This window comes from Amblyomma mixtum, chromosome 7, assembly GCF_055824585.1.
Source record: "Amblyomma mixtum isolate Tamu chromosome 7, ASM5582458v1, whole genome shotgun sequence".
NCBI classification, from domain to species: Eukaryota; Metazoa; Arthropoda; class Arachnida; order Ixodida; family Ixodidae; genus Amblyomma; species Amblyomma mixtum.
In genome coordinates, this window is record NC_143018.1 from 58213416 (window position 1) to 58236050 (window position 22635).

General features: G+C 46.9%; 2 protein-coding genes across 2 annotated transcripts; one reads left to right on the plus strand and one right to left on the minus strand.

Annotated features, from left to right (window-relative positions):
- Positions 1–9108: 9108 nt before the first annotated feature.
- Positions 9109–16438, minus strand: CSN5 (COP9 signalosome subunit 5). The gene is made up of 6 exons (XM_089552687.1): positions 16200–16438; positions 14851–14959; positions 13767–14021; positions 12930–12995; positions 11395–11592; positions 9109–9557 (listed from the first exon to the last, which is right to left on the minus strand). The coding sequence occupies exons 1-6, from the start codon at positions 16331–16333 to the stop codon at positions 9306–9308; spliced, it is 1014 nt and encodes a 337-aa protein (XP_089408813.1). The 5' UTR covers positions 16334–16438; the 3' UTR covers positions 9109–9305.
- A 167-nt stretch (positions 16439–16605) lies between these two features.
- On the plus strand, positions 16606–22398 carry LOC149336176 (cytochrome c oxidase subunit 5B, mitochondrial-like). The gene is made up of 4 exons (XM_089552688.1): positions 16606–16741; positions 17478–17551; positions 20008–20107; positions 22135–22398. Exons 1-4 carry the CDS (start codon positions 16645–16647, stop codon positions 22239–22241), a joined length of 378 nt encoding a protein of 125 aa, XP_089408814.1. The 5' UTR covers positions 16606–16644; the 3' UTR covers positions 22242–22398.
- Positions 22399–22635: the final 237 nt, after the last annotated feature.

Below are 22635 nucleotides of genomic sequence, written 5' to 3' on the forward strand. Positions count from 1 at the left end.
TTTCTTCTACTCTCCCGATATTTTGGAGAGAACCAGTAGAAGAGAAAGAAAAAAAATAGAAGCCAAGCCCAAAGAGGGAAGAAAAAGAACAAAAAGGAAAGAAAGAAGGTACTATTCACAAGTGGTCTTATGCCAAACACGATACACTATGCAGAACAGGTGCACCCACTGCACTGTACAGTGCAATTCAGCAGTGTAGAGCGGATCCACATCTTATACGAACTTGCCCATCTTTCTCGCGAGGGAGGAACACAATTAAGCACATACTATATTTCGACATGGCACTACAGATGAGATCACACACCGAAGCATCATGTCATCGCGGCATGCAGTGTGCCATCGAGGCGTACTTTCATACCCCCCCCCCCCCCCCCCCCCCCTTGCAGTTCAATTTTTTCCGTTACTCTTAAGAGCACAGCACCCGACCGCTGTTCACAAGACTGAAGCGCAGTGTGCAATAGAAGGGCTCCGTGCACGCCATGGCTATACGACAAAACGACTGTTCACGACACACTGGCGAGACCCTTAGAGGGCGATATGCACTGTGTGTAGAAAGGAGGCCACGAAATTAGTTTTCCTCCGCTTCAATTTCCTCTTCAACGATTATTCGTGTTACGTCAATCGCAGGCCCGCAGCGCTCAAGGCGTACCCTACGAGGACGAGTCCAAGAGCAGCGTGACCTTGGGCAGCACGCTGCTGAGAGCCGCGGCCATAGCGACGGTCGTCGTCCTGCTGTGCGTCCTCATGATGATAACCTGGCGCGTGCTGTCCGGACCCAAGGGCGGCGTCATAGAACCCGCCCTCCTGGAAAGCAGCGTCAACGACAGCGAGAGCCGTGCCAGCCGGCCCTGCAACGACACCGGAACGTGCGCTGACCCTTACGAGACACTGTTCCGCGACTCCGTCGACACCGGTGCCAGCCCGTGCAGCAACTTCTATGAGTACGCCTGCGGAGCCTGGATACGGAACCACAACGCGTCGTCCGCTGCTACGACATGGAGGAAACTGGCGAGGACTGTGGGCCAACGCTTCCGCGAAGAGAAGGTCGCGGCAAGACGAGGCCAACCGGTGGGTGAGGCGGCGTGGTTCTTGGAGACCTGCCTCAACGCCGGCGGCCGTCCAGTGACTTCGGAGGACGCCATCGTTGACGACGTCAAGAACATCCTTGCCGAAGCCGGTTTGACGTGGCCGGATTGGAGCGAGCGTTCGGACTTCGTGTCATCGCTCTTCTTCATGGCGAGACGCGTCGCGTTGCCGGTGTTCTTCGGCATCGAGGTCGGCTACACTGAGAATGGGCTGCGCGCCTTGCTGTTCCCTCTGGACGCCCCGTTTCATCGAATTCTGCGCCGTTTCCTGCAGCACATGAAGACCGGCACTGCTAAAGAAGTCATCCGTGTGGCGTACGAGACCTTCGCTGCAGGCGCCTTCGACGGTCAGCGATGCGCCGGTGTCCTGAGTACAATGCTCACGATGTCGAGAGTCCTGGACGCCTACGTCAACGCCGCTGACAAGAAACAGCAGAGTGACATCACGTCCCTAGCGCTGAACGCGCCGACTGTGACCGTGCAAAAGTGGGGCTCTCTGCTGCGGCGCTACCACAAAGTTTACTTCTCCGACCTCGAAGCCGTCGTCATCTACGACATGGCGTCCTTCGCTGCCATATTCGAAGCGCTCCAGAATCGAGGAGAGGACACTATGAATGATGTTCTGGGGTTCCTCAGCGTCTTGGCGGCAGTGCATTACACAAACACAAGTCTTCGCGACACGTTCTTCGGCTCTGTAGACGAAGCGGTCGGCCAACAGGAGCAGTACTGCTTCGCGCGTGCCTACAAATTTTACGAACATGCGCTGAACCACTTCCTCCTGGACAATTCCCACGGGCCACTGGATGCGATCAGGCTCTTGTCCAACAAGATGAACAGCGTGTTTCTCCGTCTCATTCGTGCCAACGACACTGTCCCGGCTGGCGTCTCTCCGCTTTATCAAGGGTACAACTTGCGCAGCGTTTTCGATGGCGTCGAGAAATCTCGGCCCGAGTTCTTTGCACCGCACTACGCGCGTTATCCGAACCTTACTGCCAGCGCCCTGCAGAACTGGATGTCGCTGGTGGAACACAAGATGAAAACCAGGGCGTTTTCTTTGAGTGAGCTTGCCGAGGAAGGCAGCGAACGAGACTGGGCTGGCCAGTGTGGAACTGCTTTCTACAAGTGGCGCCTCACGCCTTGCCACCTCGGCTTTCCGTGGTACAGCTCCAACGGCCACCGCGGCGCCTTCCTCGCCGGCCTCGGAGCGCGAATCGCGGCAGCACTGTTCCTGGACTACGTGGACAGAAACGCAACGTCGCGTTTGGAGGTCTACCGACGAAACGACGCCTGTCTTCGCGACAGTACGGCGCTCTCGGACACCTCCTTGGACCTCGGACTACAGGCTAGCGTGGCGGCCGTACGAGCCGCCTGGAGGATATACGATGACGAGGCGGCGACCAATGCCTCCCTCTTTCCTGAAGTGGGACCCGTGACGCCGCCACGGGTGTTCTTCCTCTTCAGTTGCCATCTTTTCTGCGGCGAGAGCGAAGGGGCGCGCATGTGCAACGTGCCGTTGCGTCATAGCACGGAGTTCGCGCGCGTGTTTGCATGCCGCAGGGAGTCGGCCATGAACCCTGCGAGGAAATGTACGATGCTGATCTAAAGAAACCAGATATTTAACGCTTGCAGCCATTCGTACTCGTACACTGCCTCCTTAAGTGGCCACGCTTTTGTGACAAGTGTGTCATTCTTCTGCTTTGCTTTGTCTTGCACACTGCATGGCCCATTTTATTTATAATTGTGCATGTGTGGACTCTGTGTTCGGGGGTATTTCTATTCTCGGTGTAAAACTATAGAGGGCCTTTAGCGGGATATCATATATAAATATAAAATTATGTCATGATTTGAAGTCCTGGGATGATGTTCACAGATACAGGTCGGATGGAAATTTGCTTACTTTATAAGCACGAAATTATTTAATTTTACTGACTTTGTAGCTCTCGGTTATTTCTGACATCGTTTATTTTGTGCTCAAAAATCTGGCATGCTGTCGTGTAGCTTGCATTGGTACCCAACGGTCTACGTAACTCCAGAGCCCTCCACTGCGGAATCCCTCATATCCTGAGTAACTTCAGAACATTGAACTACATATACCACACCATGCCAGGCATGTCCACAATCAGTTTTCAAAGCCTGTGCCTGCTAAAGATACGTAGGGCAGCGCAATACTCAAGACTATAGTTTTACACTGAACCCAACATAGTGGAGAGAATGACGGAATTGCGATTTCCGTTAGAAGCTCCCATATGATGTCTCACTTATATGGAGTAAAATTTTCCTACAAAGGGATATAACGAACCTCCAATGAACCCCACTGGCCGTTTCGCGCTGAGTATGCCAGCTATGGTAACGGTGGCCAAGACTTCCATACCGGCGAACTCTAGTTTGACGGCAGACTTCCTGCAAACTCTATATTTCCCGCTTTCCAGCCTCCTCACTGCATACGGCCCTCTTCGAGCGCCCTCTGCTTCTCGCCGTCCATATCGGCTCGATACTGAACGCCGGTTTTCCTGCCGTCGTTATACACAATCGCAAGTGAGCTTGCTAGCATGCGGCAGTTGAAACCAAGGTCGCGTACCGCTATAACGAAACAACGGATATCACGAAGAACTCGACGGGCGCCGTCGACTCCGTTATACCGAGGTTCAACTGTAATGCATTTAAGAGTACGTTATTAGTAATAGTCATGCAGTTTTAAACTTCCAAGCCAGTTTATATACTGAAAAAAAAAACAGTTATCGAAAACGTGTTTAACCGCAAGGAATTCTGGCTCTCCTGGCCCGGAAAGGCGAAACAGCCAGACTGAAGGAGTAGCCACACCCACAAGCAGATACGTGTGAGAAGGAAAGAATAAGGCCGCTACAGATCTCTCATGGCAGTGAGACGCGTAATTTTGCGAAGAAATGGCAGGGCCCTAATGGACCCCTACCTTTTCCACGAGAGACAGTGTTAAGCTGGTATGCTGCGCTTGTACAAGGGGTATACTGGAGCACGGACAAACTGCAGTAAAAAAAATAACTACCCGCTAAGGCCACTGAAGAAAAAATGAAGAACAAGGTACCGGTAGCGCTGCTGAAACATGATTGTTTTTTTTTTAATTTTATTTTTTAATGCGCCAGCACTCATAGTCGCCATTCAACGCGCCTGCCTTGCCTTGCCTGCGTTCACCATATCTGCCATAACTTTACCTAAAAATTTATTCTGACATACCCCAATAAAAGTCCTCGCTGAAAATGCGGTAGAACAAGCAACAGTTGCTATCCAGAGAGCACACTCGCAAAATCGTTTACGCACGGCGCGAGCTCCCAGCAAGCGGCAGTGCAACCTCAAAGTGTTCATAACAGCCCAATATATACTTCCCCAACTCAAACAATGCAAACAACTGCAAAAGCAAGACGCAAGCCCGTTCTGCTGTATAGACTTTGGGGCTCCTTCAACGGCCGGCACTTCAGACGCGGAAGAACAGCTCGTACAACGTGATATTGGCCCGTTTATCTCTGCAAGTGTTACAGCAAGTCGGTAAATGTGACCTACGACCGAGATAAGGCGGAAACCCCCGAAGGGCTTGTACGTTGCTGTATGAACCGCGATACAGCTCATACGCCGGCCGACACGATGATCAAGGAGGCAAAACATAGAAACAATATAGCCGCATACTCATCGGATGAACAGCTCCATTCGTGCTTCGTAGGCAGCACGCGAATCACCCCGATTAACTGTGATGATGATTATGGTGGTGATGATGAATTTTAATGGCGTAAGGGCAACTCTGGCCAACGAGCACGCACACGGTATTTCTTTTACAGTTCGAGACACAGTCCCAAGCATTTAACCCTACGGACGCCGAGCACCAGGCGAATCGCGGCTTCACCACGATTCGACTACGGCTGCAAATCAAACCGCTTTTTCCGTGTTTATTTTGTTGCGGCTGAAGAAGAAGTTCCACCAAAGCACTAAACAAGCCGACACAGACGAAAGCGCGAAAACGAAACTATGTCGCGAACGACGACGCGTGGGCATTGCTCTACGATCTGCATGCTGTCTCTGGGGTTTTTGTTGTCCGCTTTTATCCTATAGTTTCCTATGGCTTAAAAGAATAAGTTTCTGGATCATAACAGTTGGACCCTTCGCAGTTAGTCCCGAAAAAGACTACTGATTGTGGCAAATCAGTTAGTCCCGAATGTCGCCCTTTTTAGCCCTTTTTTTCTTGGACTGTACAATTAAAGCGGCCGCCGTAAGAAGCAGCAGTGTACGCGCGCAGCAGCTTCGCCCGCTCCGCGCCACTGCTCCCTACTATCGACACGAGCGCCCGCGGATGTAGAGCCATCAGTGATGAGCCGTCCGGGGCTTTGTTGGGCTCCCTAGCTAATTTTCATTCCTCCGCTGCTCGAATGAAGGTGTCGCCTGTTGCATGTCTTTCGTGGCCCGCGCGTATTCGGCGCACGTGTGTGTGCTCCCGCGCTTTGTGATGAAAAAATGGGTGCCCTGTAATTGCTTACAACATGACCCATTGTCTCCTGTGGTCGCTGTTCTGTATGTCCAATAAGCTTTGGAATTTGTGAATTTCGGTGCCATAGTTCAGCCAGCTTAACCCAGCCAGGATACGTTGTTGGGCAAGATATACAAGAGAGGACAAGGCGGGACGTGTTGCTACAAGGCAGCGTGCAGAGATGACGGACAAGAAAGGACACACAGTTGCTGTGTGTCTTGTCCATCGTCTCTGTGCGCTGCCTCGTAGCAATGAATCTATACCAACTAGCCCAAGTAGCCGTTGTAACACAATTCATTTCTAGTTCACCGGACTCTTTTCTAGCGCCTAGCTGTGCGTCTTTTCTTGTCCGTCGTATCTGCGCGCTGCAATGAATATATACCAACTAGCCCAAGTACCCCTTCTAACGGGATGTGTTGTTGGGACGCGACATCCCACCGCTGCCACCACTGTTGGGATTTAGGCATCCCACCGCTGCCACCACTGTTGGGACTTTGGGGCATCTCACCCTAGTCACCACTGTTGACTTGAACGTCTGCTGCCTCTCTCGAGCAGACCTGAGCGAAGAACAGTCGATGCGACGGTAATTGAACTGACGTTTATATACAATATTTACAAGGCTTTTTACAAGGTATGTACAAGGGCCATGAGCACAACGGGCTTGGACGAGGCCCTGCGGAGAGCGTATCTCTGGCACGATGGCGTGTCTGCTGCCCGTCTCCTACCGCGTCTCAGTGCGGCTCTCCTCTTATAGCCGCCGGTGACCGTTGCGTTCCTCTGCACCCGCCGTTCCTCTGCTCCGATAAGGTCACGCCACAGGCCACCTCTCGATCCGACGCTCCGGGTTGGCTCGATCCGACGCTAGTGACAAGGAGGAGGAGGAAGGGTCTGCGCCGGCCAGCCAGGATGACGCCGTGCCATGGCGGCGAGTCCGTGCCTGCTTTGCGCGACGGCGGGCGCACAGCTCTGGTTCCCAGACAGGCCAGCGGGATCAGGGTTCAGGCACAACAGTGTGCGCACTTACAACTGAGGTTTACTCGAAGGACAAGCAAGTTTACATAGTCTTGCCAGCACAAGCTCAGAACGCTATCAAAAGCAGATATCAGGAAAGTGGGAGTTGCGACACCCTGCCTTCCCTCGAATCTGGCTGCTGCCACCTATCTTTTGCAGCGTTAGCATGGACTTGTCATGTACTATACTGTGCAGTATAGCTGCTCCTTCCCAATGTCCTTGCTCTCCTGTTGGACAAGAACGATGCTCCAGCTGTAGTTTACATCAATTTTTTTTTGCCCATATTCTTCACAAATCTGGCAGCGTGGAGGAAAGGAGAGCTGTACTCTGAAAAAATTTCCAGCAACTGTGGCCTTCATAGGCACATTTATACATATAATATTAATTGGCTTGTGTTTGTGTCTCCATTGACCCTCTGTGTCCTTGGCTGATATATGTGTGTGCGTCTCGCCCTCTGGCATTGTTGCAGCCGACCTAGAGGTGAGAGCCAGTAGAGTACAAGGATGTCGTGGCATCTGGCTGGCACGTGGGGGAGGAATCAATAAACTGCCCTTTATAAAAAACACCTTCCACAAGGCCTTGACCGTTCTCACTCAAAACACTGTGCCAATGCGAGTTCACAATCATGACCAGTAATGTGAACAAAGAGAACTGTACATTTCAGCCACATTATTTCATTTGAATGCGTGGAAACAGCCATGAGAACAAAACCCGAATGTCTGTCTCTCCGCATTACAGCGGAGAAAAGTGAAGTGAGGGGGAGGTTCCATGATGTCACAAAGGAGGAAGTGCAGTGTGCCCAGACGTGCTGTGGCTCGGGGGGGAGGGGGGGGGGGGGGGGGGGGGGGGTAGAAAGACAAAGAACTGCCAAAGAAATGGAATTCAAAAAATCGGAACTGTAAGAATTGGAAATAAATTAGAAATGGAAGAATTGTGATTGGATTAGAAATTAGAATTTGTATTGCGAAGATGTAGAAACATGCAAATAATTTTCCAAAGTGAAACAAATTATCCCTGCTGTGAATGAATTCAGTTTGTCAACACAAACTGCTCACAAATTGGAGTCCACATGCTGACGCATTTCCCCCCACATCAATCACATTGATCGCCCATTTCTTTTTTCTTGTCCAGCCATTTTGAAGGAATTGCGTAGGTCATAATAGATCACTACTTATTTTTAAACATGCAATAAGTGCCGAGACAATGCAAGGCTTTTCTCCGCTGCTCCCATGCACATCTACAGCACTTTGCATACAGCCCAATTTTTTTTTATTATTAGACGACTATCATGCACAGTGGCGTCAAAGCAAAGCAGAGCGGATAGGTGGTGAGGGTAAAACCTACTGAACTACAGCCCTTCACAGACAGTGGGGTCCTATGGACCTATGAGTCAACATTTGTTGGCTTTTTGACTGTTGAGGGCGCTCTGTTGCTATGTTCATCTTGAAACTGGAGCAATTAGAAGACTGGTTGCTCAAAAACAAGGCGCTGATATAAGCATACATGTTTAAAATTAAAAATTGGCTAATTTAAAGAAGAGTGGCAAATTTAGAAGTATAATAGTACTGTTAAATTTGACAGACCGGTTACAGATATTGAAAAAAAAAGAAAAAAATACCACGCATGGTGATGCATGACACCCCTACGTCTCAAAGGGCTAATCCTAACATCCATCCATCTGCTAAGATCAAACAGCATTAGACTTCACATGTGGTTTCACGACCTGCCTATGTCGCTGAAGTCGATGATGGTCGAGAAAGTGATGACGCCACAAGATTACGTGACCACAGCAAGAGAATTCAAAACAGAAAAAGTGGGGAGTGTGCAACCAGGAAAGGGTGAGACAAGCAGGTTGGAACAGGTTTGTGGCAGACTTGCTCAGAGCACGATTATGTGTGCGCAAATAACGATACGATGACAGTGACAATATTATGTATGTGGTGAAAGAACGAACGCAGACACATTTTGTTTTACCTTTTGCCAGTGTGCTTTTCGCTGCAGTACAAAACTAGCCTTATTCACGTTCATGAGTGAAGGGCCTAACAAAGTGCGCGGTTTTAAATTGGTTGCAAAAGACTATACGGTTGTAAAGCAGAAAAGTTCGGCATATGTGTGCTTGCATTTCATTCTGGCTTGACTGTACCTGTACGGTACTCTGCTGTACGATAAAATACTAGGTGTCGAGACAAGGCGCCGAGCGCCATTCCCGAAACAAGGAGTGCGTTGTCAGGTGGCACCCGCATGACGTGCAGTTTGGAACTTGGAGGTTGGGTCAATTGCTTTTGTGCCTGATAGTACGGTAACAATAATTTATCACCATTGTGAAAAGTCCCCAAGCCACATTTTGCTGCTGGAACTATACACAAGCTGCAGCATGCCTGGTGTTCCCTAGCTTTTGGAGCACCAGGCATGCTCCACAACTATGTTCAGATCTTCAGAGATTACCTGAGATTCTATAAATAACTGAAAAAAAGTCACAGCCCGGCTGCCACTGCATGTAACTTCAGTGACAAATATTAGGGGTCATTGCGGAAATGAAATTTATTGGAAATGAAACATCAAGGCAACACGGCAGTCACCGTACACAGTGAGTACTCACGCCAGTTCTCCGAAAGCACCACTGTGCAGAGCTGAGCAGACAAAAAAGGAAAAAACACCTAGGGAGTCGGAGATAAACACCAGGAAAAAGCATCCCTGAAATGGCAAGCACAGAGTGTGCATCACTGTTGCTCCTGGCTGCCACTGATGTTCACTTGGTTGAAGAGCCTGTCCTTGATCACTTGGGACATGAGGCCATGGATGACCTCTATGGTCGTCTTGCAGCTGTCCCGTGTAGCCTTGGCAAGTTTGTCCTCAGTTCGCTTCTCGTGGGGGTCTAGGCCCAGGACAAAGCCGCCCCGACCAAGCTGAGATTCAGACTGCTCCAGTTTGTCCGACAGGTCGAAAACCTGCCCCGTTGTGTAGTCGGCGTTCTGCACAGTGAATTACATGAAAGGAAAGAAAGACCACGGACTTCTAAAGGTACCTAGAGGTACAAAAAGATAGACAAGATGACTGATGCATAACAGAATGTCACCTCTGACTAGAGTATGCTGAGCCATTTGGGAAACACTGGTCTGTTAATGTAGAACTTTATGCTGGGATATTAGGTGCACATTACAGACCCAATTACAGTACAGACAGTAATTAACCCTGGCGAAGGACAGGGTTAATTGGAGAGACATGGGAGAGGCCTTTGCCCTGCAGTGGGCGTAGTAAGGCTGATGATGATGATGACATAAAGAAGCTCAAATATGAAAAATTTAAGACGAGCTTGTCCGTGTAACTCTTTGGCTTCTTCTTCCTGTACAGGTCTGTTGCACGACAATGATGGGCAGATACAGTTGACCTTTGATAGTTCAAACTCTGAGGGGACCAAAAATTTGAAGTATGTGAAGCTGGAATAAAGGAAACCTTATCAATACAACTGCTGTTGATGGTGTTGAACCATCAATTCAAATAACCGACATTTGCATTAATGACAGTCCACTGTACATTGCACTTCTTGATTTTCTTCAATTTTCAAGAAAAAAAGAGGAGCTCATTCATTGTGTGAGTGAGTATGGTAAGACTGAAATGCTTTGAAACGACTAAACCCATTGTTAAAAGTTTAAGGAAGGCAATATATAGAGAAAATATTTAATTTCACAGCTGTATTTCTATGCATCCCGGAATAGATAGAGCCAGCGTAATTGTGGCTGTGCAAATTACATGGTGCACCAATAAATCCGAAGCAAAGTGTCTTAGCAAACGAATCAAATTCCTTTGACAAACTCGCTTTTCATAAACTTCTAATGGCAGCTGAACGCTTGACACTTCTGGTGCTGTGCAAAGAAGTTTTCCAGTACCTGGGCTAACACAGTTTAAAGATGCATGAGGAAAGTTACCTATGCTACACTAAGCATTTTTGCTGTGGAGCTGCTAAGACTACTGAAACACAGAACACGTTCAATTCCTGCTCTGCTAGCTACCAGTTCCACATCCTCACAATTCCTTTCTTCTGTCCTACTTTGACAGTCCCTGGGAGAGTCAGTGGATTCCACCATGAAGTGTCCCTCAATTTCCTTTATCAAGAGGTTTTCAAAATGCGTTCCACGAAGTCCTCAGATTCTTTGGAGAGCTTTTTTGGGCTCCCCTAAGAGCTAAATGCACGCATACCTCGCCCCCCACAGTTCCTCTTACTCGCTTTATTTGTAGACTAACCATACTGGTTATGCTTATAATAGACAGTCAATATCTAATTGAACTGATCCCTTTTTGACTGGCCGTAGAGCACGCACTTTTTTGCACAAATGTTAGCGTAGGAAGGCATAAGGGCGAAAAGAGAGAGAGAGAGAAATGGATGAAAAAGCAGGGAGGTTAACCAGTCGATGCCCAGTAGGCTACCCTACACTTGGGGAGGGGAACAAACGGGAAAAAAGGAAAAAGAGCGGCAATGAAATGAGTTTTTCAAGTGTCCATCGACCACTATGTCAAGGGGACAGAGGGCGCGTACTAAAAACTTAAAGATTATAGACGGGAATACAACCCCGAGTCCCATAAGATTCTCAGGAGTGCTTTCACCACTTTCCTTTGTGAGGAAGGTTGTGTCCAAGGCCCCAGAACTTTGGCGAAAAATGTGTAGCTCCTTAGCACCTCTTGAAAAACCGTGGGGTTCCCCAAAGCTAAAAAAAAAATTTAAGAACCTCTGTTCAAATTCCACTCAAGAGCTTCCCTTGTGTGTCTCATGCCCAAAGACAGAGTGCAACCGGAAAGGGTAGGGCAACTTGCCGTGAGCAGGCTGGAGGAACTGAGTGTGTTGACCCAGTACTTGTTCCACAGAGAGTCCAGGAGCCTGCGGTCAAGCGAGGACTTGAAGTAGGAGACCTCGAGGGAGTAGTACTGCTTGCAATGCACCCCAAAGTCCTCAATCTTGTTCAGGGGGATGGTCTGGTACTCAGCGGGGCCCTCGTCTGGGGGCTTGTAGCCCTGCAACAAGAGCACACAGAAAGTGTCCAGTGAAGCGAGCTTCGGGAAAGGGCAACAAAACAAACACATCGAGTGTGATTTTGAATGCATCTAATGCAAGCTGCAATAAACGAGTGAACATAGCATTCTGTTGCTGAGTTTGCAGGTTCGCCGCAGCTGCAGTGATTGGATTTGGATGAAGGCAGATTGCATGTCAAGACTGCAACCCTATCAAAACACCGAAAGCAGTCAAAATCAATCCAGTCTTCCACTTTAGCACTAATCCATGTTGCTTTGCATGTGGTTAGATTTAAGAAAAAGTACTCACGGTCAGAATGAATGAACATGCACACAAAAGGGGCATCAATTGCTCGGTACAAGTTCTTGCATATATGATGGCTGAGAATATGTATATGCATATTTGCCGCCGCGGTGGCTCAGTGGCTATGGTGCTCGGCTGCTGTCCCAAAAGACGCGGGTTCGATCCCGGCCGCGGTGGCTGGAATTTCTTTGGAGGAGAAATTCTAGAGGCCCGTGTAGTGTGCGATGTCAGTGCATGTTAAAGAACCCCAGGTGGTCGAAATTTCCGGAGCCCTTCACTACGGCGTCTCTCATAGCCTCAGTCGCTTTGGGACGTTAAACCCCATAAACCAAACCAACCGTATATGCATATTTGCAAACAAGCAATTTCGACAGCTATTCATGTTACAGCATAAGTTCAATATATAATGCAGTTAAATATAAGCTGCATGTTCATGTCATCTCTATTTGAGGCTTCTGTTCAATTTCCAAGCTGCATCAGATACACATGAACCGACCAGCTCGGTTTAGCACTGTAAAATAAAGCAGGTGCTAAATAATTTGCAGTATGCAGGGCTTGGCACTTTCCAAGACATGTTATGCTGCTAGACTTCTCTAAAAAACATCTGCATTCTGCTGCTGATGCAGAGAGAGCAATTATAAGGCCCTTTTGCTGACTGCTCCAGGCCTTTTACCATATTTAGCCTATCTTAACAGGCACCTTCTTCCTCAAAAATTCAGCTATGAAACTGTGTGCTTGTTACAACAGAACCCAAAACCAAAACCACGGTACAAATAGGCCCAGTGTCATTGATATCACAATATGGCAGTTAAGCTTTTCTGCGTCTGTAGTTGACACTTCGTTAGAGATCTTCGAACCAACTATTACTTTGCTGTCTGATTAGTGTTTCCTGCGTTTTTGCATTTTGTGTCCTCATGAACATAACGAAGATTGGGTGCAGATTAGAAGGGGGATGGTAGAATAGGGTAATACAGTAATATTCCTAAACAATGTGCCCACATACAAACATGCAAAAGCAAAAGAAGACTCGTGATACCTTTGGGTATGTCCTGAAGGCACCCAAGTTCACCTTTCCAGCTGAGATAGTCCTCACAGGGTCAATCTGCATAGATGAATGGTAAGGAATGAGAAAGTAAGAAGACAAGTTCCTTAAGATTTAAACACTAGCCCCCAGCACTGATTTGAAAACAAGTACCTACACATTTGCAGGCACACGCATAAAACATGCACCGAAAAGTTAAACTAGCAGCTATTTTATGCAGTCATGTAAAACTTAAAATAACACTTGAATGAACATTTAAGAATCGCACATAAAAGCAAATTTGATGCCTAATAGCAACTGGGTAATCAAAATGCTCTCCATATGAAATGCTGACTTGAGTCAGCTCCAAAGCATTACAGCATAAGATTACTTAGCTGACATATGAAACAGTTTGTAATTCCAGTATCTGAGCTTCAATTTACAGAAATATTCATGAAATCAGCTTTAACAATAAAGAAGTTAATAAAAGCGTGAATATCAGAGTGTTGTAGTCCAAATGATCAATTGCAGCTTCACAAAGTCTTATATTTTAAGGCAGGGGATTATTTAAATGTAAGGGGACACTGTTGTGTCTAAAAATGCAATGCTTTGTGCCAGTGGCGTTTCTCCACAGAAATTTTCTTTCTTGGGCTAGTGAGAAAGTGTTACTTTTCTTAAACCTAATACCTATCTGCTTGTGATTCGAGGCCCCTGACATGCTTGAACTTTTTGAAGTTGATAGCCACACATTCCAACAGGACTTTGGACATAGCCACTCTACTACTGACATTCGGTTCATCAAAAACCATGAAGTTTGTAGCACATAATGCTTTACGCACACCAGCCACTCACCACAATGGCAACAAAGGGTTCTTGGAACTGCTGGTTGAGCATCTGGGTGCTGACGTCGATGCCCGACAACCAGCAGCCATAGCCCGGGTGCGAGTGGTACCAGCCCACCACATTTTCCAGCCGGCCGACCGTCTTTGCATTCTCAGTGTATTCCGCCATGTACTCGTACGCCTGAGCCTGGGCGTTCACCCGCGTCTCCGTTCCTTCCACAGGCAGAGCAAATGAATCCATCACAATCATTGTGTTGGCGTCCACCTGTCGGCAAACACAAGAAAATCATTTGCACGGCTCATTTAAAACCAAAAAAACCAAATTAACTCAGTGAAGCACAAATGAATCAATTTCACAGGGGTCACTGTGCATGCCTGAGGGTACTGTGCGAACCATGCCCACAGAAGCTCTTAGTGAACCATCAACCTGAATGAGAAACTTTGAGATGTATTCTGGGCCCAAATGTGCTGCAAGTATGGATAAGCTTCCTCGCCCACATATCATGCAGAGCTTTGACTAATTGGTAGTTTATGCTCCTTGCCACTATGAATTTTATTCAGGGACTGAGCTGCCAGAAGCCTATGTAGCAGCAGTGGCAAGTTAAAATTTGTCGTGCAGTTGGTCAATCTCACTGGTTGGGCAACTCTGGTAACCTGGTACCCCCGGTTTGCTACTTTCAGCACAGATTTCACTGTGTGCAGCATTAATCAGGTTCTTCCGAACTATAAAAAAAAAATACGAAATTTCATTTTCTCTGTAGCTCCCTAACGTTGCAGTTTGGGCCTGTTGGTATGACATGACATGAAAGTTCACCAGTTGAGAACGGTGAATAAAGAGAAGTGACACACCAGTGCTTGTGTGTCACCTGTATTTTTTCACCGTCCTCATCTGTTTGTGCACTTCAACTTTCATGTCATGTTCCCCTATAGCCTTTATCACTGAGTGAAAAGCCTTCACACAGGATCACAGCTGAGATATTGGCAAAATGCGTGTCGATGTACCTCATGCCACTGCAAGACCAAAGTGGTCCCTAAACACAATGGCCGAGCGAGCAGGACTTCGCCAAGAGACTTGTCTCGCTTGAACAACTCACTTTTCCAAGGAGCAGCCCCATGACCTCCAGCGTTCCCCCAGAACGTGCGTGCATGACCATCTTCAAAAGGGCCAGGGCGGACACCTTCATGTCTTTGAAGTAGTGCGGGCTGCGAAGGATGGTCAAAGGATCGGCGCTCAAGCAGCTCCCAATGCACATGACCTTCGCTGCACAAATTACAATACTATGCTATCCTATAAAGTACAATGTTGTACAATGAAACTCTGAGTTAGAATGTCACTCCTTTCAAGGCACCGATTAGTTTTCCAGAAGCAACCAAGAGTGCAGTAACACGTTCTGCTGGGCGAGTTGGTTCATCTTGGTAATGTAAAAGCTTTTAGCGCAAAACGACTAAGAAAGGACGGGGACAGAACACAGACACAAAGGAGCGCTTTTTTTTTTCTGCGTACTTACGCACACGCCAGGCGACGCTGTCGATGACACATCTTGTAAGATAATCCAATCTAAAACTTGTACTCGTTAGAGTACAACTTCACCGAGGGGCTGCTGACACACACAGATCCCTTCTTCCTGATGTGGAACGCCTCTGTCAACACCCGAGAGGCCTCATCATTGCCTCTTCCGATAACCCGTGTATGTTTTAGCAATGGCACGCATGTCCCTGCCCGATCACAGGATCTACAATGAACAGCCAAGTTTGTCCCGGTCCCCTGCTCAAGGCATCTTTCGTGTTCCCGCAAGCGCTTATTCAAACAACGTCCAGATTGGCCAATATACACTCTTCCACAACTGAGGGGTATCTCATAGACGATTCCAACATTGCAACCAACATATCTGAATTGGTGCTTCGTTAGGCAACCCTTATTTCTCTGCTCACCATTCACTCTAGGGCATAGGCTTTTCAGCTTGCAGGGCGCTGAAAAAACAATTGGAATGTCGTATTTGTTGGCCACTTTTTTTAAGTTGTGTTAAGTTGTAACAGTAAGCGCTCCTTTGTGTCTGTGTTCTGTCCTCGTCCTTTCTTAGTCATTTTGAGCTAAAAGCTTTTACAACCAAGAGTGCGCTAAGAGCTTGTAAAGGAAGCGCTGTTCCCTAAGCTCCAGTGTTCGACAGAGCGCACGCGAGTGTTAAAGTAACTCTGTGCACCATGCTAGCTTCGCATGTGCTTGAATGCAGTGTTAAAAGAATTCGAAACCACCGAGTACAAAGTTCCAACCCTATGTTAGGTTCCAAACAAGCAAGCTAAACCTGCTCTTAGAATTTCCCGCAGCAGCCTTAATGCCTCATTTGCTGCCTTAACACATTTCAGAACAGAGTTTTAGTTGTTGAAAGACAGAAATCGCAACGCATGAGGCGCACCAGACGTTGCAAAGTAACAAGAGTCATACTCTTTCTCCCACGGCTTGGCTGTGAGGATGTCCTGTTGTTGTTTCTTGTTGTACTTGTACAGATCGTCGACACTCTGCACTGTCTCAACATTGTTGCTCATCTCCCAAGTTTTTTGCGCCATGTGGTTGTCCATGATGCCGGTAATTTATAGGATACCGACAGGGAAGAATCGATTTTGATGCAGGACCTACGAAAGTCAATAAGCTACAATCAATCGCTGGTGGCCGCCATTGACAGAAACAAAGACTCGCATAAACTAAATTTTGTGAAAAAAAACTTTATTAAACTAAAATAACTTTTCAAGCTAAAGTGTCTATAAAAATAAAACTTTATTATTTTAAAGTAAAGTTCACAACGTTAATAGTTAGCAACTATATTTTGCAGTTTCTGCGAGCCTGTGTTCTCCTTCAAGCATCGCACACGGTGAACTTCACGGAGGCAAGGATGGCTGCTACCGTTGTGCTAGGAAGGTCACTGCTGCGAGGTGCACGACAGACAATTTGCGTCAATGCAGTGCGGTACAAATCCGAGGAAAAACCACGTAAGCCCGATCGCTGCTACTCTGTTGCTCTGCGCTTTCTTTACTTTCTCCTTAGCGAGAATCGGGGTCTCCGTGCCGTGTGTCGGACACCGGCTAAGCCTAGCCGCACGCATCGGAAACTACTGCATGTGACTATTTATTTCAAAAGCCCATCTATTCTTCACCTGATTGTCTAGCTGCATTCTAATCTGGAGTGTTTAAGACCGTATGCACGCGATTTGAGTGCTGAGCCTGCCCAGGGGCGGGGTTTAGGCAGCTCCAAAACACGCCGCTGGTCTACTTCAGACGAAGTGTTGCCGGCTTTTATTGATGTTTGAAGCAACTTCATTGATGCGAAACCGTCTGCTGGCACCACTGATTGCAATCGTTTGAACGCGCAGTACTGAAGCTTGCAGTGGCAGGCCAAATGCGAGATAGTTATCGTTGTTACACTTCGCGTAGCGCTTCGTGGCATCCGATATCGAGGCACGGCTTTGAGTGAGCAAGTTTAGGCGGCAGTTAACTTGGTCCGTGGCCGAAGTTAAAGTTGCTAGTAAGAGCAAGGCTTTTAGTAATGGTCCGCTGCTGTTGGTAACGCGACGAGCACAGTCGTTAGTTTAGGGGGCGTCGGAAATCGATTGCACAGATCTTCCTCTATGAATGATTCGTTGGTGTTATCACCGATAAGTGAAACAGTAAACGTGCCAGCATATTCCTTCCCCGGAACTTCACACATAACCTGGTCATTTTCTTCCAGGTCTGTACCCTGGCATGGACTACGCCACCGGACGAGAGAAACAGGAACTCCTAGCCCATGCAGCTGGAAATGATGTGCGTTCCATATTTGTCGGAATGTTCCGGGTGCCGAGATTGCTTCAGCAGTACGGTGCTCAGGCCACTGCCGCTTTACTGTTATGTTCACGTGAAAAAGTCTGCACTATCATTAGTGCATGACAGAATGCATGTTTGGCTGTAATTTGTGCTTCTAAGGTGAAACATCAACTCTGCATTTGTTCTTAAATTAACAGCTGCTTTTGGTACAAGCTTGCGAACAGAAACCCCTTATCATAAGCAGGAATGGGTTATGCTCAAAATACTACAAGTGACGTGATGGAAGTAGCAGTATCTGACTGTGTGCAAAGAAGTATACGTACATGAGCAGGCTTGTCTAGGGCGCTCAAGCTGTGGTCGGTGGAACAGTAGTGCGAATTTCTAAAGCAGGTAGTAGTTATCATTGGTAATCCTTGCACTCAAGCACTGCGGCAAAGCTACAGGAATATTAAAAGCGCAGTGTCCGCAACAAAACAGTTGCGGTAAGATGTCACGTTATCTGACCCTCGGCAAGCTGCTCCAGCGCGTTAGACAAGCCTGCTCACCTCTCTACATGTGGCAGCGCAGAATAAGATTATGCCCCTCGCCCCTCTTTGTTTGTTGAGGGGAATGGGGTGATAAAATGTGGTTGATACAAATTTTGTCCTGAACAGGTGTTATATGCTTCAAGTGTTTGTAAGCCCAAACTGTATACCTAGCTTGTTCGTTTAACTGGACGAGTGTAGAGTAGTCCCTGGATTATTCAGCAATAATGGTGCTGGCTGTGTTAAGGGAGGTAGCTCACCTTGATCGTAGAGTTTCTTACAATTACCTAGAGAGAAAGCTGGCGACCCCTCTATGGGAGTTTGTATGGAGACCCCTCGAGGCCACTTCAGCCACCATGGGCGCTCAAAGCATCATGGGGCGGTGAGCTACCGACTGCAGAACTACAACTTTTGGCCAAAAAATAATAGAAAAATAAAGCTGTTAGATAACTACGAATGTCCTAACATTCAATATCTTGTCTAATGATTGCAACAAACGAGCAGAAAAGCATTTAAGTGCAAAGTTTGCCCAAAATAAGAGATGACTAGCTTTCCTATTGGCCAAGTGATGAACACTAAAAAAACTAATATTGCGTAATTAACAGGTGCACTTTTAAAAGCAAATATGTTTTAAAAAAAAATGTTGTTGCTTAGATACCTTAAGAGGTTTTTTAATGGCATTTCGGGAGAGTAAAACGTTTTATTGGCGTCGTGTGTCGTCGCGTTTTCACTACTATGGCTTTTGCACACTGCGTTCGCGGGAAAGTCGTCTGCGCACACACGGACAGCGTTTTTGGAATGAAACATCTTAGTAATGACGCTCCGTGTTCCTGAAAAACTACGACTTTTCCGCAACAAGTAGCTCACCGCCCCATGATGCTTTGAGCATCCATGGTGGCTGAAGTGCAGCGCCGCCAGCTTTCCCTCTAGGTAATAGTAAGAAACTCTATGGCCTTAATGAAAAGCTTTCTGCCATCTAGTCCGTTTTGATTCCTAGGAGCAAGAAAGGTGTAGTGCCTAACAACCATTTTCAGCCATCATGAGTTGATGTTTGAGATGGGGTTTGAATGTTTATATATATCTGAGCTCTGCACATAAATATATCTGAACGCTAATTTCTGGGAATCGCAAACAATTGCATTTGTGCTTTTTGTGTTTGGCTAACCCAGGCAGAACGTAGTTTTGGTAAATTATTTCTAACATTAAAGAAGTGCAGGTACAAAAGTTTAGGCTGCTTTTCTCTTTTGGAACGGTGCACAATGCATTAGTACAGCTTGATCACCGTATGCATTTCGCCTATGCACAGTAAATAACTAATAATTGAAATTATTATCTCGTACGGTTTCAGTTTCAGTAGCTAAATGGCTACTACGGAGTCAAACTGGACTCCAGGTCACTTGAGGAATTAAAGAACTGCTATACATAATCTGGTTAATTGTAGTAATTAACTCCATCTCTTGTGTCATTGTGTCTTGGGGGGCCAGGCCTGGTAATGATTGAACAAATGACTAATATTTATTTTATGCCTCATGGCCTGGAAGTCTTAACTTCACATTATAGTCACCATTTGGCTATAGCAACTGAAACAGCATGAGAAACGAAATGCACTTAGGGTATGTTTTTTTTTACCATGCATGGGCAATTTTCATGCGGCAATTTATGTTTACAAATTTATTGGGCATAATAGGAGAATGAATGCATAACCGAAGTATTTTTTAAGGCAGTCATTTGGATCTTGGACCTATTTTAATTTTCCTTTGCAAAACATAACTGCCCATGTAAACAAAGCTCGAAATAGTTCCTGAAAGCCCTATTTTCCCCTAAATACCAGCTGGAAAGTCAATTCTTGTAGTCCTGTGAAGCCAAATAAACAAGCTTTATTAGCAGTGTGTTGTGTGCTTACCGCCTGCTCTCTCGTATTGGCTTGTGCAGGATCCATTCGACATGAAGGTATTCAAGAGGGGTCCTGGCACCAAGGACAACCCAAACCTGATCCCATCCCACTTAGAGAAGCGAATGATTGGCTGCATTTGTAAGTAGCCTCGTCGTTTACCTCTTGGTGTGTAATAAACGGGACCTTTTGTGAGGAATCTTCACTGGTGATTTTGGCAAATTTACATTGAATCATTGACCCTTGACCTGTTTCTTTTAACACTTAAAGAAATGAAGTTCTGATATTTTTACATGCCCTGCTTACTGCCTGGAAAGAAGTGCTCTTGCACAGCTTTACGGGCCCGATCTTAACTTGGAAAGTAACTTCAGCATGAGTATGTTGTGTCTTTATTCAAAACCAGTGCTACAGTAAGACGCATGTATACTACACACACCTCACAGAGTGCTAGCTTGAATCACAATCATTCGCACACCATATACACCACCAAAGCACTGCCCCATGGTCGTGTCCGTGGCTGTCTACATTACAGATACTATGTTCAGCCCTGAACAGAACTGTGGGTGATCTGGTGGTAACACTAAACTGGAAGCACTCTTAATTCCTTCATTCGAAGTGTCTACAGAGAATTTCAGACTTTTTTCGAGCTTACATTATTTGTAAAACTCCTTGTTAGTTTTACTAAGTGAGAACTGAATAAAATGCTGCTGTTGCAGATACTCCACATGATGTCCCTTGCATATTGATGTATTGGGAAATTGGGTGCTGTGGTTAAAATAAGGTCGGCTTCTGTAAGCACTTGCATTAACGTATAAGGTGCAGTTTTTAAGGAAAAAGCCTTTAGTGCCTCGTCGTTGTCGACAGAAGGTTTTCAGCAGAGGTGTCACGCTTTTCGCATGGTAAAAATGGTCATGACATCAGAGTGCGCTGATTCGAAGTAATGAGGTCACCCACGAATGCCTGACGCCCCCTTTTGGAGCAGACGACAACTAATAAAATAGTTGTCCTCCGCTCCGACAGGGGGCGTAAGGTGTCCATGGGTGACCACATTACATACCTCATTACTGCGAACAGGGGTGGTATTCTGCCGGTGTCGCCTTTTGCGACATGTCGCATATGGGCGGGGCCTAAAAAAGTGCTTACAGATGCTCGAAGAAACGGAAAAAGCCGCCGGCACTTTCGTCTGCGGTGCATTCATTCACTCCGAGAAGCGACAATTTACCACTGCTGATCCACTAGCAGCAGTAGTTTCGTATCTTTTATAGCAAGAATATTTGCCATCACATGACGTCTAATGTTCAAAAAAACATTTGCAAATTTAATATAAACTCGCTTTACTTCATTTAAGTCTATAAAACACCGCGAAAAAGCTCCAAATCTATTTTTCTTTCGTTCCGGATGGTTGTGCTAGGTTTCGGCTGCGTTTCGGGCATTTGCAGACGGTAGCAGTGTAGCTGGAGGTGCCATTAGGCTTGCGCGCTCCAGAATCGAGAGCGTATCTAAAAAACTAGGCTGAATTGCAGCTTAAACTTTATCGTCGAAGCAAGGTAAGTCATAGCGAAAAGTAACAACACCAGTAGTTGCCGGTAAACATGCCGACCGGAATCGCAAGGACTGCTGAATTGGCTGAAGCGGGCGGCTCTCGCTTGGAAGGACGTCGCCATGTTTTCACGCCAAGGGCGCAAAAGCCGCAACTGCCGATTGCGTTCGTACGCTAACGGTAGCCCGTCGCCCGCGCGAATCGCTTCAGCGCATTCCGTTGTTCGACTAAGCGTAGTAAATTGGGGCGACGTCAAGACGACGTAGCAGGAAGGCGGATCCGTGTTGTCACGCCGCCGTCACCGCGGCTCGAGCCAATCAGCGAAGTGCGACTGCGACATGTCGCAAAAGGCGACACCGGGAGAATACCACCCCAGAGTGATGAATACAACCGAACTCTTCAAAGCAGAGAGAGAGTCGTGCTAAAGAAGCAGTCAAAGTGTGTAGTCAAATAAAGCACTAGTACAGCACAGTCTCGCAGTCAATGCCAAACAGTGCGCCAGGAAAGGCTTTCGCCTTGCAGCACTTTAGAGAGCCAAAGTGCCCCCTGAATTTTTTCTACGGGGCTTTTTATTTCACGTATGTGTTAATATAGCTAAACTCTGCCACTTTCTTTTTCTCCTTTTCAGGCGAAGAGGATCAGACGCACATCAACTGGATGTGGCTGCACCGAGGGGACCCAAAGCGCTGCGAGTGTGGATACTGGTTCAAGATTGTGGATGCAAAACCATTGTAGCAAGCACTGCCTCAGGCCTAGTCCAGAGTAGACCACAGTTTTTTCTTAAGGCAGGAACAGGAACGCAATCTAGGAGTACGGCAGTGCTGCTCCCAAACACAGCACAATGTTCGTTTTGTTTCCCCGTGGCAAGAAATAAAAAAAATGCCGAAAGTTTCATATGTCCCATTGTTTGTAATGTGAAGTTTCGTTTTTCGGCAGCGCCATGTTTTAAATTGGGCGCGCAAAATAGAAACAGCAGGTAGGCTTCACTGCCAAATCGTATCATCATCAACTAACCGTCTTTCCTGTTTTTTTCTTCTTTGCAATCGTTGAAGCATCGACGCATGCGTTTTATAATGATCGTAGGTGCTGGTCATGCACGTATGGTAAATAAGTGGCTTTAATCAAGCAG

Coding starts and splice junctions, on each gene's coding strand:
- CSN5 (XM_089552687.1), bottom strand. CDS start 16,333: ATGGACAACCACATGGCGCAAAAAACTTGGGAGATGAGCAACAATGTT. Junction 14,960..16,199: donor GCCAAGCCGTGGGAGAAAGA/GTATGACTCTTG, acceptor CATCCTTCGCAG/CCCGCACTACTTCAAAGACA. Junction 9,558..11,394: donor GTTCCTCCAGCCTGCTCACG/GCAAGTTGCCCT, acceptor TTCACTGTGCAG/AACGCCGACTACACAACGGG.
- LOC149336176 (XM_089552688.1), top strand. CDS start 16,645: ATGGCTGCTACCGTTGTGCTAGGAAGGTCACTGCTGCGAGGTGCACGA. Junction 17,552..20,007: donor CCCATGCAGCTGGAAATGAT/GTGCGTTCCATA, acceptor TGGCTTGTGCAG/GATCCATTCGACATGAAGGT. Junction 20,108..22,134: donor GCGAATGATTGGCTGCATTT/GTAAGTAGCCTC, acceptor TCTCCTTTTCAG/GCGAAGAGGATCAGACGCAC.